The 16393-nt window shown below is 35.3% G+C and overlaps 1 protein-coding gene across 1 annotated transcript in view; it reads left to right on the top strand.

Moving 5' to 3' along the window:
• Positions 1-16393, top strand: part of LOC107615610 (sister chromatid cohesion protein PDS5 homolog A) — a 32388-nt gene that overhangs the window by 1405 nt on the left and 14590 nt on the right. The window contains exons 4-21 of the mRNA XM_021111913.1: positions 118-299; positions 598-724; positions 1877-2104; positions 2191-2407; positions 2519-2664; positions 2739-2896; positions 2979-3128; positions 3199-3247; positions 5468-5656; positions 8937-9220; positions 9759-9784; positions 9834-9916; positions 10166-10203; positions 10416-10536; positions 11247-11387; positions 11483-11560; positions 15691-15830; positions 16214-16331. Coding sequence (XP_020967572.1) covers positions 118-299; positions 598-724; positions 1877-2104; positions 2191-2407; positions 2519-2664; positions 2739-2896; positions 2979-3128; positions 3199-3247; positions 5468-5656; positions 8937-9220; positions 9759-9784; positions 9834-9916; positions 10166-10203; positions 10416-10536; positions 11247-11387; positions 11483-11560; positions 15691-15830; positions 16214-16331 — 2475 coding nt within the window. The remainder of the gene's footprint in view (positions 1-117; positions 300-597; positions 725-1876; positions 2105-2190; positions 2408-2518; positions 2665-2738; positions 2897-2978; positions 3129-3198; positions 3248-5467; positions 5657-8936; positions 9221-9758; positions 9785-9833; positions 9917-10165; positions 10204-10415; positions 10537-11246; positions 11388-11482; positions 11561-15690; positions 15831-16213; positions 16332-16393) is intronic.

Raw genomic sequence — 16393 nt, 5'->3', positions numbered from 1 at the left:
TATATACTTATTTTACGTATTATTATTATTATTATTATTATTATTATTATTATTTCAGGCTTGAGTTGTATTCGCTCTTTTGTGCTGATTGGAAATGTATTTCTCATTCAATTTCAGGAGGTTTTTAAACTCATTGTTAATTCGTTTGCGGATCTTGCTGATATTGCAAGCCCATACTTCTCAAAGAGGGTTAAACTATTGGACACTGTGGCTCAATTAAGGTGTTGTGTGATAATGCTGGAGATTGACTGCGTAGATTTGGTTCTTGAGATGTTCAATATTTTCTTCTCTGTTGTGAGGTTGAGATCTACCTTTCCTTTCATCCTCTTTTTACTTGGCTGTTTTATTGGATTACATTGCACGCGATTCAATTTTGTTATAACTTAGGTCTTGTTATATTGTCATGTATTATCCACGTTAACATTATCATATAGTGATAGGAAGCAGTGGTTGGGAGTTTTGTAGTTCTTGACCTTTGTTGCTTTTCCTGTGCAGCATCCACTACTTTAATAATTAAAAGAAACTTTATGTGTATCTATATTATTAATTATAATTGAAGAGTTAATGACACTTAATCTACTTCATCCCTTTTTGCAGCGATGATAGCCATGATAGTTTGATTTATTCCATGTCTTCTATAATGCTAAACTTATTGAATGAGAGTGAGGAGGCTTCTCAGCAACTGTTGGAAGTGATTTTGCGAAATCTTATAAAGGGGAAAAAGGTAAGATATTTTTTTATGTTCATGCCTAGCTTCTATTGATGCTTTATTTGGTTGCATACTTGAGCAAATTTTTAAGGAGTACTAACTAGCAGTGTGCTTGAATTTCCATTCAATTGTTTTGTTGCTAGTGATGCTTTCACAGTTTCTCATAGATGAATTCAAGCATTAACATCAGTTGAAGTAGCTTCTATTAAGGCTTCATTGAATACATGGGTTGTAAAGTTGGGCAAAATTCATCATTGAGTAGTTGGACAAAGCATCAGTGTAACTATGGCTCCGTTTGGTTGATGTATAGGATGAGACAGACACAAAGACACAGACATTAAAGACATAGACATAAAATATTTGTGTCTATGTATTGTGTTTGGTAAAAATAATGAACAAGACGCAAATATTTGAAAAAGACTGAATTACCCTTCATTTAACCACAATTTTATCAACACCACTACACACCCATCACCTCAAATGCTACATATGTCATTACAATTAAATTTTTATTTCTTTTCGTATTTTTTCCTTCTAATATCATCTCAAATTATCATTCAAATATTAAATATACAGTTTTTTTTTTTTAAAAATAGAAAACCAAAGCCTAAAATTTATCAAAGATTAATTAAAATTTAAATAAATAAAAAGTTAAATGTATAATTTTTTTTTTGAAAAAAATGGGAGAACAAATTTGGTTGTAAAATCTAAAAGAGAAAGTAAAAAAAGAAATATTTGAAGAGATAAGAGGATAAATTTTGAAAATTTAAAAATTGAATAAGGGTAAAAGAGTAAAAAATTAGTGTCTCATAAGTTGTGTCTCAGTGTCTCATCAAATTGGAGGTACACAAATTTAGTGTCTCTGTGTCCATCCGTGTCCTCCCGTGTCCATAAAAAATTTGTGTCTCACCAAACCAAACAGCAGACATGTGTCACAATGAGACATGGACATCAACCAAACACTACCTATAATATCAGTAATAGTTATTGAATACTTTATGCCGGATGTCCACCTTAATTGCTGGGTATAATGGCTCTTAATTATAGAGTACAAGTGCATAAGACATTTCTTTCTTTATTTTTTCATCCAAAAAGACATTTATCTTGAATTAAATGAAAGATAGCTTGTTTCATAATCTCACTTGGCTGTAACTTACCCAACAACAGGATGCAACTTCTGCTGCTTATCAACTAGCTGCATCAGTCATCAAAAGTTGTGCAGAAGAGGATGCACTGAACTCCCTAGTTTGTAGGTATCTTATATCCTGTATACATGCCCGAGATGCTATGGTCAGTGAGCTTAAAGAATCATATCATGAAATCATATTCAAGGTTTTTCAATGTGCACCTCAAATGCTAGTTGCTGTCATCCCAAGCTTAATTGAGGAATTGTTGGTATATCCACTTCAACCATTTTGACACTATTTATTTTCTTCATATGAATTGATTCTTGAAAAACAATTCTTCAACCCACTTCATAGGCTGATCAGGTTGATGTTCGGATAAAATCTGTTAATTTGGTTGGCAAGCTTTTTGCATTCTCTGAGGAGCTTGTTGCACAGAAGTATCACGATCTTTTTGTGGAGTTTTTGGAAAGATTTTCTGATAAATCTGTGGATGTAAGGATTAGTGCTCTACAGTGTTCGAAAGCTATTTATGTGGCCAAACCTTATGGGACAGAATCAGATGAAATTATCTGTAAGCTGCATGACATATGTTTGTTCTTGATATTTTTTACTTATCATTGTGATAAAGCAGTTTTGTTCGATGTACATGAAATTAACTTATGATAACTCTTCAACCAAGCAGCTGCTGTTGAAGACCGGTTGCTGGACTTTGATGACCGAGTGAGAATGCAGGCAGTTCTTGTTGCCTGTGATATTTCCAGGTCAAACCTGAAACTCGTTCCATCCAAACTAATATCTCAAGCCACTGAAAGACTTCGGGATAAAAAGGCATGTGCTATTGAATACTTTTTCTTGCTGAAGAACAAATATAGGAATCCTGACTGGTACAAATGCTTTTCCAGATATCCGTCAGAAAGAGGGCCTTGAAGAAGATGATTGAAGTGTATCAAGATTACTGCACGGAATGTTGGAAAGGCAGCATGACAATTAGCGACCACTTTGAGAAGATTCCATGTAAAATTATGTTGCTTTGCTATGATAAAGATTGCAAGGAATTTGGGTGAGCTTAAGTACACTAGCTTGCTAATTAAATAAGAACAAATAGAGTTTGTCAAATATAAATGTTTATTTTATATATTCAGGTCACAGAACATGGAATTTGTTTTTGCTGATGATTTGTTTCCTGAGAACCTTCCTGTAGAGGAGAGGACAAAGCACTGGATGCACATGTTTTCACTTTTTAGTTCTCAACATGAAAAAGCTCTGCTTACTATTTTGACTCAAAAGAGAAGGTAGTAACCAATGCACTATGGTGAACAGGATGAAGATGCAGTATTACTTACAAGTTGTTCTTGTTTTCAGGCTACAAAATGAAATGAAAAATTATCTGGCTATGAGGAAGAAATTGAAGGTACAAATATTGAATTACATTTACAATGATTGAATGTGAGGCATGCCTTTAGCCTTGTTTCCTTTTACTTTTGGTGTTTAGAAATAGGTAGAATACAAAGTTGTGAACATACCAGTGGTGGAAAGTAATATACAAGCATTGAAAGCAAGTTAATAAGTAACAATTGTGGAGTAGATGCTTCCGGTTTGTAATTGCTGAGTGACACATCTGGGTGTGGAAAATAAGTAGCTTCTAATACAAATGTATCTAAGATAATGATGAGGATAGTTACGAAGCTTGAATTCGTTGTGTACTTTTGTGTGACATAATGGAGCAAGAATGAAGGTTACCTAGCCAATAGCAATGTCTTGATCATTATTTGGCCGATATGCTGTTTACATGCTTTAGATTGAATTACCTCCTATGCACTGATGTGATGTCTATCATACATTCCAGTTAATGAAGCCCTATTGCAGTTTTTCCTTTTTGATAAAAGAATATCGTTAATGTAGAGAGGAATAATACAAGATGTAAGGATAAGATACCTTTCTTACAAGAGAGAAAAAGGAAGCTATCAATGAAGTGTAGCTTTTCTATCTCTCAACATGTTTGTTGGGGGTTGTCCTTTGAAATCATTATCAGCTTTACATCAAAATAAGGCTAAACATTGAATCTCATCCAATGAAATTCGCTTGTCCAAAAATGTATAATTGAAGGTGTGAATTTGGCTCTAACGAAATGCTCCATTCCGTGGTGTATACTATGCATTGCCACAGATTTTGCCAACTCCCACCAAAGCTACCAACCAAAGTATCCCATAAAAAGTTAGGCATAAGACACACGAAAAGCAGATAAAATTTTGATTTTAAATTTCCCACTCTACATTAGGGGAGAAGCTATGTGTTCAAATTGTCATTGCTATTAATTTTATTGAACACAATTTTCCAGATGAAGGAGTTGATTTAGAGGGAGTTGTGAACTTCTAGATGGATTTATCAAGGTTGAAAGAGGCTTAGATTTAAATAGTAAGGAACTTCAAATACGATTTACAACTATACAAGCCAGGTGATTCAATAGAAGACACCTTTTATCATGGAGGACAAAGGAACATTATCATGGAGAAAAGAATGAATAATTTAGTGGACTCTATCATGTATGTTGTGAAAAGGGTAGATGTCCTAACAATACGTAGAATCCTATTTAGTATAGAAGTTTTGGATTGGGAGTTTCACAAGGAAGATAGGTGATAAGGAGTTTAACAACAATGAGAAAAGCTTAGAATAAAAGGAGTCTTATATTCAATGGTCTTCCAAAATGTTAAAATGTGAACCATCACCCATGATAAGCAAAGGTTTGAAGGTAGCATAACCTTGAGTAATGAACTTTTAGAGGGTAGAAATTGTATGGATAGTAGAATTAGCATCCCTTACCATTCTTTTCCAATTCATACCTACTCCATAAAACATGATGCGATATATGTGAGGCTCTCAAGGAAATTGCCGTAGACATTCCACTGTCAATATAGTGTTCCTAGACACTAGATTGTCAATATTCAAGCCTCCTTTTGTGGCCTACAACAAATCTCCGAAGCCAAGTTCCCAACTCTTGTACCCAAAGAACCCCCAACAAGAATCTTAATGTATTATTTGTTTGGGGATTTGGGTAATGCATTAAGCAGATTAATTATCGAACAAAAATTATGGGTGTCTATTTTGGTGCATGTCCAAATTTCTCCCTGAATGTAGTGTAATAATAATAAAAAAGCATCTCGCATTGTAGGGTCTGGGGAAGGACTGCACCTAAAGCGAAATACTATTGCTGGATTATTTTTGGTTTTCTTGGGATCCTTTATTTTCATTTTTTAGTAGATATGCTTACATTTTATAGTCCATAAGTTGTTTTCAAAATTTTGTTAAGAAATGTTGTTTTGCTCATACATTTTCTTAAATAATATTTTATTGCATATTTCTCTTTTTCGGGTGTAGTTATATTAAGTACCACATTAGAAAAGGTTAAAGTACAAATGGATTGAACAAAGATATGTTCTATGATAGGGTATTGTGACGACATTTGATCTATGCAGTTGATCTTGCCTAGTAGCCGAATGCTTTGTTGTTGATAGTTAATACTTTAGGACTTAAATGATTGATGTCATAATGCTTGAGACAGCTCCTATGCTTTCAGATCATAATTGTTATTCGGGAAATAATAGATCTTTTATTCTTTTTAACATATTTTCAGGGAGTTGGTTCTGAAGACCTACATAAGAAGATTGAAGATATTCTTGCAGAAATGGCTGAATCCTTCCCGGATTGTCACAAGGCTAAAGAGGGCTTTCGCAGTTTAAACTTGACTAAAGATAATAAGTTGTTTAAATCAATTGAACAACTATTGGAGAAACAGACTTTCATAGTTAGACAAGCCAACCAAGTATGTTTTCTAGTTTATCCTATTACAGTTCTTGGTTAACATTATTTAGTTTATTTTTTTATAACAAAAGAAAGAATTTCATTAAGGTATTGAGTGAACAATACAAAGGAGCGGAGGAAAGGAGTTCCTCCCAAACCAAAGGAAATACAAATTAAAGGAAAACACACACAGAGACAAACTTTAATGAACTGCAGCTTTATAATCTCTCATCATATCTGAGAGGGAAAGTCCTTTTGCAAAACCATATGCTTTATGCCATATAGATGCTAAACACCTAATTTTATCCCAAACTACTACTTTCCTAAGAATCTGTCATTAGAAGTGTGTAGATTACCTATCATATGAGGGTGTTTATTAGTCTTTGGGTGCAAAAGAAGGGGAAAGAGGTATATACAAGATAGCAAAGCGTTGAGAAAAAAGGACGAGAGAGTTGGATTAAGTTAAGTGCATTAAGGACAAGAATGGTGAGATTTTGGTCACATATGCTTTAACAAAAAGTGGAAGAGCTACTTTCACAAGTTATTTAATGAATGACATGAGATTTTTCCGTGTTTTGGTCGTTAACATATGAGGGAAGAAGACCAAAACTTTAATTATTAGGAGATTTGAAGAAAAGAGGTGCTAAGACGGATGAAGAAAAGTAGGATAGTAGGCCTAGGAAATATTTGAACGAGTTGCTCAAAAAATCTGTTGATTTTGAACCACAGGATGGATAGTTGTCATAGGTGATGAATTGATTTCTTACCAATGTCACTCTATTTTTGTTCGTCTATAATGATTGATAAATCCACAAATCTCAATTGTATTTCTCAAATGGTATCTTTTTCTTCTTCTCCTATTCGATTGTATTTCCTTGGAAACTTAGGGAAGTGCTTTGTAAACATACGTATAAAAAGAACTTATTTCATTTAGTTTATTTATGCCCACTATAACTAGTTATTTCGGTTTTCTACTAGCGGCTTTTAGCATAACCTCAGCTCTTTTTATCGGTTTGAGTAAGATACGACTTATTTGATTTTCAAATCAAACTTTTCAATGAGATTTTAAAGTCTAAGAAGATGCCAAACGAGTGGAGGAAGAGTATTTAGTTCCTATCTACAAGGATAAGGATGATAACAACATTATGGAAACTACAGAGGGATTAAGCTCATAAGTCATACCATGAAGTTATGGGAGACAATTATAGAACGAAGATTGAGACAGGAGACACAAGTTCTTGAGGATTAGTTTTGTCCAAGTTCAAGGTGGTGTAACAAAGGAATTTCCCATTGGTGTAGAACTACATCAAGGGTTATGTCTTAATTCATATCTTTTAATATTGGTTTTGGAAGTGCTTACCGAGCATATCCAAGAGCCTGTACAATGGTGTATATTTTTTGTCGACGACATTATTCTAATCAAAGGAAAATTTAAGTCAGAAGCTATATTTGTTCAGAGAAGTTTTAGAGGTGTATGGTTTGCACATAAGGCATAGTTAAGGGAATATATGGAATATAAGGAATATAAGTACGGGATGATGAGGGAAAACACCAACAAAAAAGTGAAACTTTGAAAAAGCACCCTACCACAAATAAAGAGATTTAAGTATCTTGGGTGTATTACATAGGACAATGGAAAAATTGAGGATGTAAAACATAAGATTCAAGCTGGTTGGTTAAAGTGGTCTCTTGTTTTACCTTTAAAACTTGAGTTAATTTTGTCGCACTGCCATTAGACCAGTTATGTTATATGGAATGAAGTGTTGGGTGGCAAAAAGGTGAACATGACCATAAGTTTAGTGTGATAGAGATGAGGATGTTTAGATGGATGAGCGTACAAACACTGAAACACATTTATAGACAGAATAAGAAATGGGCATATAAGAGGAAAATTCGGAGTAGTATCTTCTGTTGAAAAGATGATAGAATTTTGTCTCAGGTGGTTTGGACATGTGGGGAGAAGATCGGCAGAGCATCTGGTTTAGAGGCTGGATCAGCCGCAGATAGGCAGGTAGTGAAAGGAAGAGGAAGACCTAAGAAGACCATACACGAAGTGGTCAAAGGAGATCTATGTGTAAACAATCTCACTGCAGACATTATACCCGGTAGGGCACAATAGGGTCGCTTGATCCCTGTAGCCGATCATATCTATTAGGATAAGGCTTTGTTTTTGTTGTCGTTTCCCTTTATTTGAGATAGTAATTATGCAGAGTATGTAGTTCAATGTATATGTATAACCATTAGCTGCGGAGGTTTTTCCTCAAAAATTCACAGAATAATCCTTGTTTAAAAACTGCCAATATGACCACCTCTGAAACTAACCATAACTTGTAGTTGACCAGCAAAATTCGAATCTCTTGAAGCAACGTGAGCCTGGAGCAATAACCATAGCTTGTAGTTAACCATAGCTTCTAGTGTTCTCTACTCCTGTTGCACGAGTCATGATGTGCTTTTTGACTTTAGGAATGGAGTGGGAATTTGATCTGGTGTTGATAGTAGTAACAAAAACATCGTATTTGCTAGAAAGGCCAGCTATGATAGCGGAAACATGCTCTTGTTTGGAAATCAGACTTCTAGCGGATGTGAGAGCATTGGTGAGTGCACAGATCTAAGGATGTACTTGTTTAATAGTTGTGAGGTCTTCGCAACGTTGCTAAGCTCTATCTTGAGTTGATAAACATGAGCTCAAGCCTTTGAGGAGTAGAGCTCGAGCTTCTCCTAGTCTTGGCAAGTAAAGTCATGGTCGATGATGAGAGTGAGAATTAGCCTCAGCCATATTGACATTGTGAGCCAAGTAATGACCATTTGCCGTATTTCTCCTCCCAAGTACCGCCTTTGGTTAGTCATACTGGTCAAGGTGAATGGTGCACGATCGATCAGGCTGTATATATAGTCGCTCTTGATGGCAGCCAGAACTTTGCGGTGCAATAGAAGAAAGTTCTTTTTATCGAGTTTGTGAGAGTGTGGGAATCGGCGGTGGGGTCACTGATGATGGGGGGTTTTTTATTGTGGCTTGATGCATTAGCACTTTTGGGAGCTTATGATACCATATTAGATCTTAGTGTGTGTGTGAAAGAGAGAGGGGAAAAAGAGAGAAAAGGGTTTTGGGGGGTGCGGGAGGAGGGGGACAGAGAGATTATGAATATTCTGTAGCAATAGCTTGTATAGGAAGCTACTCGAGGGTAGATTTCTTATGTATGTGATATAAACCCCTAATATTTTTCATAATTATTGTTCCCATTGTGGTTATTACTTCATCTTTTGATATTCAATTTTTCTATCTTGTTTTATTTCTTTTACAGGATGTTCTGCTGGGAATGATTGGAGACAACCATCCGTATCACGAATTTCTGCAATCAATCTTCTCCAGATGTTCAAATAACATTTTCAGCTCAGAGCATGTCCAGTATATCTTAGATTTTCTGTTGAATAACCAAAGTGGAAATAATCACTTGGAGGATTCTTCTGTGGATCTTCTTCTGGTAACTAAAGTCGCTACTTTCTTTTATTTAATTACTTTTTTTCGTCTCTCTCTCTCTCTCTCTCTCTCTCTCTCTCTCTCTCTCTCTCTCTCTCTCTCTCTCTCGTGAGAGGGGGAGATTACAACCATTTTATCCCCTTTCAACAGTGAGTACTAGCTATGTTTTTTTGTCTACTATCATTGCTATTAACTAGTTCTTCCTCTCATTTGATTTGATTTGATTTGATTTCATTCAACATCCTATACTGTTGATTTGCTCTCAAGCATCTTGGGCCACTACCAGATATTTTTGGATGCTGATGTCCATACGTTGCCAAATAGGTCGATATTTTTGTATCAGCAAAAGTACTTCAGTGCTGTAGTGACTATCTCTTAATGTGTAATGCTTATCCATCAGTAGCTTTTAAATACAACTCATAGTGTTTTATACTATATCATCTAATGAGATGGTAGTGTTTATAAAACTCTCAAGATACTTGAAGGTAAATCAAACATTTTTTATGACTGGGTATACGTGTAAATTTTGTTTTACACACTGCATTTTAAAGCAACTTTGAAGAGTTATTTGCCTTATCAAGGAAGGGTAAATGATAAATCTAAACTCTGTTATTCATAATTAACAGTATGTTGTTACAATGCGCAGAGATCTCCTTACAACTGATCTCGCAAGTCTCTGTCATGGATTCACACCATCAATTTTTTATTTTCTTATGTTCAGGTTTTATATTTCCAGTTATGTGGGTATTGGTGGAGGTTGAGGATCAAATTGGTGAAATTTGGTTAATGGGTTTGGTTTTTTTGGTCTGCCTTATTGGTTAAGCCATCAGGACCTAGGAAGGGTGTTGAGATATCCCTCTAAAACGGTCCTAGTCTTTATGTTAATGTAGTTAGGACAAAAGTTAGAGTTATGAACATGAAGGATTTTACATCTACCAAATTTTTCTATATATACTATAGTGGCCAAATTGAAGAAAGCCTCTGCTTCTATTAGTCAGGTAATAGTATCTTAGTTGAATGCTTCTAGAGTTATTGACGTTGTTCTTGAACCAGGTAGCAAAGGCAGGAGCTCATGTTTCATTTAATATTAGGTAGTTTGCTTTCATGTCTTTATCTTGTTTGTGTGTTGTGTGTAATGTATGTAAAAATTGTTAAAAAATGCATGTTTTAATACAATTAAACTTTCCAATGTATCAAACTAATATTTAATTATCCATTTTCAGTATAAGCAAACTAATATTTAGTTATCAGTGAACTGATTTTTGGTTGCCATTCTAAGTTTCTGTGTGTTTTCACTTTGCAGTGATATTTATCCATTTCTTAAGAAAATGTGCTTGGATGGAACTCGCACACAGGCCAAATTTTCAGTCTCTGCAATAGCTGCCATAACTACTGAGCAATCAGTTTTCTTAAATTTATACGAGGTAATCTTATAAGGATGCCAATGTGATTATAATTTTGATGGAGTAAAACATTGTGTTCATATTTTCCATCATCCATGTTTGGTCAAGAATTTTCCTGTATTGCTTGGATATCATAAGAACAGAAACCGAATATTTTTCAGATTTCAAATCTATCATCAATTGAATAATGTGAGTACAATGAAAAGCTAAAACTCAAGGAATAGAAAAGGGAAAAGAAGATACTAAAGCATATATTTGGACAACTAGAACATGGGTTAAGGTTGTATTTTGGTCCTCGACAAGTAACTGGAGCTTACTTTTCTTGGGCATCATGCACTAGAGAAGTGAACCCGCAACTTTGCTCGAGAGTGATCACTAATTATTAGACCAGTGGACTTTGTGGCCAAGGAGTACACAATAAGGCCCAAGTTACATGAAGAGCCTCTGATATCTTGTGTAAACTACATCGAAAAGTCAATAACTGAAGAAATAAAGAAAGGAAAAATACTAAAGCCAGTATTTAGACAACTAAAATAAGTGTTAAGGGTGTCATATAAAGCCCAAAAACTTATTTTTTTATTCTAGACATTATTTTTTCGGAAGATTAATTTGTTATTCTAACTACTGGTACAAGTGTTGATTTTTAGCTGTTTGATTATAGGTCATTTAATTCTTATTGATGACTGTCGATTCAAACTGTTTGTTTTCTATTTTTATTGTTTTTTGCACAGGCGTTGATCGATCCTTTGTATAGCCAGTGGAATGTCCCGACAGTTTTGCAGTCCCTGGGTTGTATTGCACAACACTCTGTTTTGACTTTTGAAACTAGAGGCGAAGAGATCACATCATATATAACACAAAAGATTATTCAAGTAATTTGAATTAAACATAACTTATCTTGTTTATTCATCTTGCCGGAATAAGGCTAATAATCTGCAAATTTATTACACCTTGCATTTTTTATTAGATGGAGCACTTGGATGATGGTGATAGTGTGACATGCTTAGCTAATACTGCTCAATGTTGCGAATCTTGTCAATTAAAGGTTAGTATGACAAATCGGATGGTCTATTTGAATTCAGTAGTTTCTATTTTGGTGTAGATGCAGACAACAAAAGAGGGGGAAAAAATGAAATAAAGTTCAGATCCCAGTAATTGATAGTTGATGTCTTTCTTATATTAGACAAATAGGAAGAGGTCTAACAGTTGTAATTTTTATAAGCTGCAGTCCCCCTGTAGTATGAACACTATTAAGGAATTGAGTATGTATATATAAAATAACCAGAACATCTCCCGTTAGTTTGGATTGACTACATGGATCTGATGGTGCAATGATGTTTTATCACGAAGTCAAGGAAATAATAGGTAACTCAATAAATAATAGAATGACTCTCAATTTCTTGACAATAGATGACACCTACATATACATAGAAGAGAATAATAAATATAAGCACCTACTCAACTACTTTCAATAAATTCAACTACTAACGACTCTACCGACTTTCTCAACACTCCCCCTCAAGCTCTGAGCCTTTATACCATATTCATCAAGCTTGTTACATAAATAACTTACAAGAGATATTACTTGATATGACACTATCCCTATAGCTAAAGGTTAAGCTTTAAGCTTGTTACAATAAGACTCTTGAAAAAGAAGTATGATGAAGACTAAGACTGTTGAAGAGAAAAGAGGACCAGCTGGGATTGCCAGAGACATGCCATGCCACGGCCAGTAGGAACTGTTGGGACCAGCTGGGATTGTCCATATATCGGCTGGGCCTGTCCGTGTGGTAGTGTTTGTTTTGGCTCTGTTTGATAAGTGTCTGTCCAGAGACACAGACATAAGACATAAAGACTGGAGACAGACACAAAATACATGATTTTTTCAATCTTTAGTTTGATAATGAAGAATAGGACGGAAGACACAAGATACTCTTCTATCAAAATGTCATTTTTATCCCTACAATCACAACTACCTTTCCACCACCACTAATCACCACAACCACCATTCTACCATAAAAAACATTTCACTAAAATTTCCCCTTTCAATAATCTTTCTCAAAAATAAAAAGCGAAACAAATTCAAGAAAGGAAGACGAAGACACAGAAGGTGGCTAAGGTGGCAATGTGGTGGCTGGCCAAAGGCACATGGAGGTGGAGGTGGCAACACAAAGTCAGATGTAGAAGGTGAGCCAGAGGTGAGATGATAGATTCAGAAGGCAATACTGCGGCAGATCTGGGAAGCGAAACAAATACTAAGATTGGGGTGGTGGTGCAAGTGGCAGAGGCATAGAGGCAGTGAAGAAAGTGAGGTATGGAAGAGGAGAGGCAGCGGTGGTCTGGGTGGTTGGGAACGAGGAGAGCCAGTGGTGGTTTGGCTAGAAGGGAGGGAGAAGGAGAAGATGAGAGATATGAAATTATAATCAGCGTAATTGTGGAATTATAAAAATTTAGAATAAGGGCATAGTTGGCAAATTATTGCTTAAAATGTTGTGTTGATGTCTTAGTGTGTTTCTATGCCTCGTGTTCATTAGAACTGTGTTTCACCAAATCAAATGGTGGGCTTGTGCCATTCTCTAGGGAGATGGACAACAACCAAACATTTTCTTAGCGTCCATGTCCATGGGAGACATGAACACTATGACACACGTCCACCTTTTGTTTAGTTAAGACACAAAGTTTCTTGACAAGGACACACACTAAGACAATTTATATCCCACTTGATAGCTAAGGCAGCGTTTTGTTTATGTATTTCTTGAGACAAGACACAGAGACATAAACATTAAAGATATGGACACAAATTATTAGTGTATATATATTATGTTTGGTAAAAAACATTGAACAAGACACAATAAAATTAGAAATGGTCCATATTATCCCTATAATAAATTTTCTTTTAAAACAAAAAAAGCAGCAGCCACCATTGCTGCCACTACCATTCACCATCTGCACCACCACAGATTCATCATCACACACAATTAACCACAAATCAGTCAGCAAAAATTTCACAAGAATCAACAAGAATATTTATTTTTCAAAAGAAAAAAGAAAAATGAAAGGGGAGGAGAAGGCAACGGAGGAGCAGATCTGAGAAAGGGGAAGAACCGAGGTAGAGGGAGAGGCGGCAATGGCAGACTCGAAGAGGAAGACGGAGAGGTGGCCGTGGGTGCTGCGAAGAGGGGGAGAGGCAACAGCCGCAGATCTGGACGAAGGAGGAGATGCAGCTGCAGTGGCGGCGATGGCGGAAAGAGCAATGCTTGAGGGAGAGGTTAGTGGCAGAGGAAAGATGGAGGAGGGAGGAAGGAGGATGGTGAGCATCTCATTGGATGGAGAAGGAGAAAGAGAAAAAAGGAATTAGGGTTAGGGATAAAATTGTTATTTTAAAAATTAACAAGGGATAGAAGTGTAAAAAATTGTGTACAATTGATTGTGTCTGTGTCTTAATATTTTAGAGGAACACTAAATACATGTATTCTATATGCATTTGTGTACGTCTATTAAAAATTTGTATCTCAACAAACAAACAATTGACATGTACTAGCGTGTCTGTGTCTCTGTATCTATGTCTTTGAAATCAAACGTTGTCTAAGACATGAGTTTTCTTTTTTTTTTTTAATTCCAACAATGTCCGTATTAAAATTTTATAATTCTAATACTATGTTTCTCTTATATCATCCTCCTCTTCACCATTCCTCTTCTGTAGTTTTTTACTAGCAAGTACCACCTCCATCACCAGCACCTTGTATCCAACTAAGTGGATCAAATGACTTATTTCGGCTTATCTTGTATTATGTCAGCAATGAGATCATTCACACATAGTTCTCGTTTGGCCATCTTATAAGAGTATTTATAAGTTTTCTTCTGCCTTTGACGACTGGTCTATCTTCCATCTGATCTGCTTTCCTTATTAGATGCTCTACTAGTCTTTTCTCTGTGTTAAAACCTCCTAAGACAATATTCCACTATATTTGCAATAGTGGGTGCTGTTCCAACTTTCTCTTTCATATCATCGTTCCTTATTCTATCTATAAACATATATTATTGTTCATCCGTATAAATATCCTCATTTCATCCACGCTAAGCTTGCGTTCATGTTCACGCTTCACCGCATGGTAGAGCCATAAAATATTACCTTCATGTTTTAAAAGTATTTTTTGTTGCTTACAAAACCCGAAATGCTCCACCATTTTGACCAACCCACTTGGATCCTAGAAAATACTTAAAAAGCTTTACTTTTGATATGATGCTTTTTCTAATTTTTACTTTTGTTAGTATTCCCCCTTTTGGTGTTGAACTTATACGTCATATATTCCGTCTTAGTGCGACTTTTGCACAAATCATGTACTTCAAAATCTTGTCTCTACAATTGTAGCTTCTCGTTTAAACCTTTCCACGATTCTCCTATAAGGACGACATCATCTTTAAAAAGCATGCGCCATCCTTGGATATGCTTAGTAAGCACTTCTAAATCTAATGTGAAAAGGTATGGGCTTAAAGTTGACAACTGGTGTAATCTTACACGAATTCCCTCTGTCACACAACCTTGGGTTCTCATGCTTGTTTAACCCTATCATATATGTCCTTAATTGCACCAATATATGCAATCCTTACTCCCCTCTTTTCCAAAACCTTTTCCAATACATCGCCATCATTCTCCTTCACAATCCTTACTCCCTCTTTATTTATTTATTTATTTTTTTTTGGTCCTTTGGTCATTTCTGTTTTGTACTTTGGTTTGTTTATCCTCATTGCTATCTAACATTTCTGTCTTAAGGTGTATCTAGTTGATGGAGCTGTTTATTTTGAGAGATAAGCATATTTTTACATTTAATTTGAACTATACATATACATCAATGCTCAAGTTTAAGTTTGCTAAAGGTCACTTGTTCGCTTAAGTTAAATGGCAAGGCATTATTTAATGACGAGTATGGTTGATTAATGTGAACTGCCAACATGACGAGTATGGTTGATTTGGTAAAACACCTTGTGTTTGAGTAAGGGCGTAACTGGTATAATTTATTGTACAAAAAGAGAAGGTTTTGTGGTTCAGTGGTATCCTATAGGATTATGGATGTATAGCACACCGGGGCAGGTGGAGAACAACCTAATTGAGTGCATTGTATTTCTTCCATAATGACTCTGTAATTTTCACAATTATTTTTTCTTTTTGGGCAGATTTATGGACTTAAAACCCTGGTAAAGAGTTATTTACCTTATCAAGCAGGCCATATCAAATGCAATATTAAGTTTTTGTTGGATATTTTGTCAACAATGCTATACAACAACAATTTTGATATGACTGAGACAGGCTCATGGTATGGATTTTAAAGTAATTTACTAACTTGCTTATTCTTTTTTTCCAAGTTTTGTGTACTAAGTAAAATGTTGTTGCTTTAGGTGAATACTTTATGCATCATCTGTTTGATTCTCAGCTGCTTCCTTTGGAGTGAGAGTTGCATGCTAAAGATATTGTAATTAGAGAACTTCTAAATTATATGTTGAACACAATTTATAGCAAACTATGGTTTGTAGAAGACTTTATAAGCTATGCTTTTCTAAGTTATTATGATATTTATAACTGAACTCATATGTTAAACAATTTCTCTTCCATTTTCTGTATCTGACCATATATTGCATTGAATTATTTAATTTCTCGGGTCAAACTTGATTCGGAAATGTTATTCTATGTTACCCACAGGGAAAATGACATGTCTCGTATCAGATTAGCTGCAGCAAAGGCAGTTCTTCAGCTTTCTAGGAAGTGGGATTTGCATATTACTCCAGAAATTTTTCGCTGTACTATTTTGATTGGAAAGGTTTGTTTTTCTGTAACATCTGAATTTAAAATAATTCTTCACTCAAGAAATGTAGATTGACT

This window comes from Arachis ipaensis, chromosome B09 (genome assembly GCF_000816755.2).
Source record: "Arachis ipaensis cultivar K30076 chromosome B09, Araip1.1, whole genome shotgun sequence".
Taxonomy (NCBI): Eukaryota; Viridiplantae; Streptophyta; class Magnoliopsida; order Fabales; family Fabaceae; genus Arachis; species Arachis ipaensis.
Note: the sequence above shows the minus strand (reverse complement) of the source record. Positions and strands in the feature narration are given on the sequence as shown.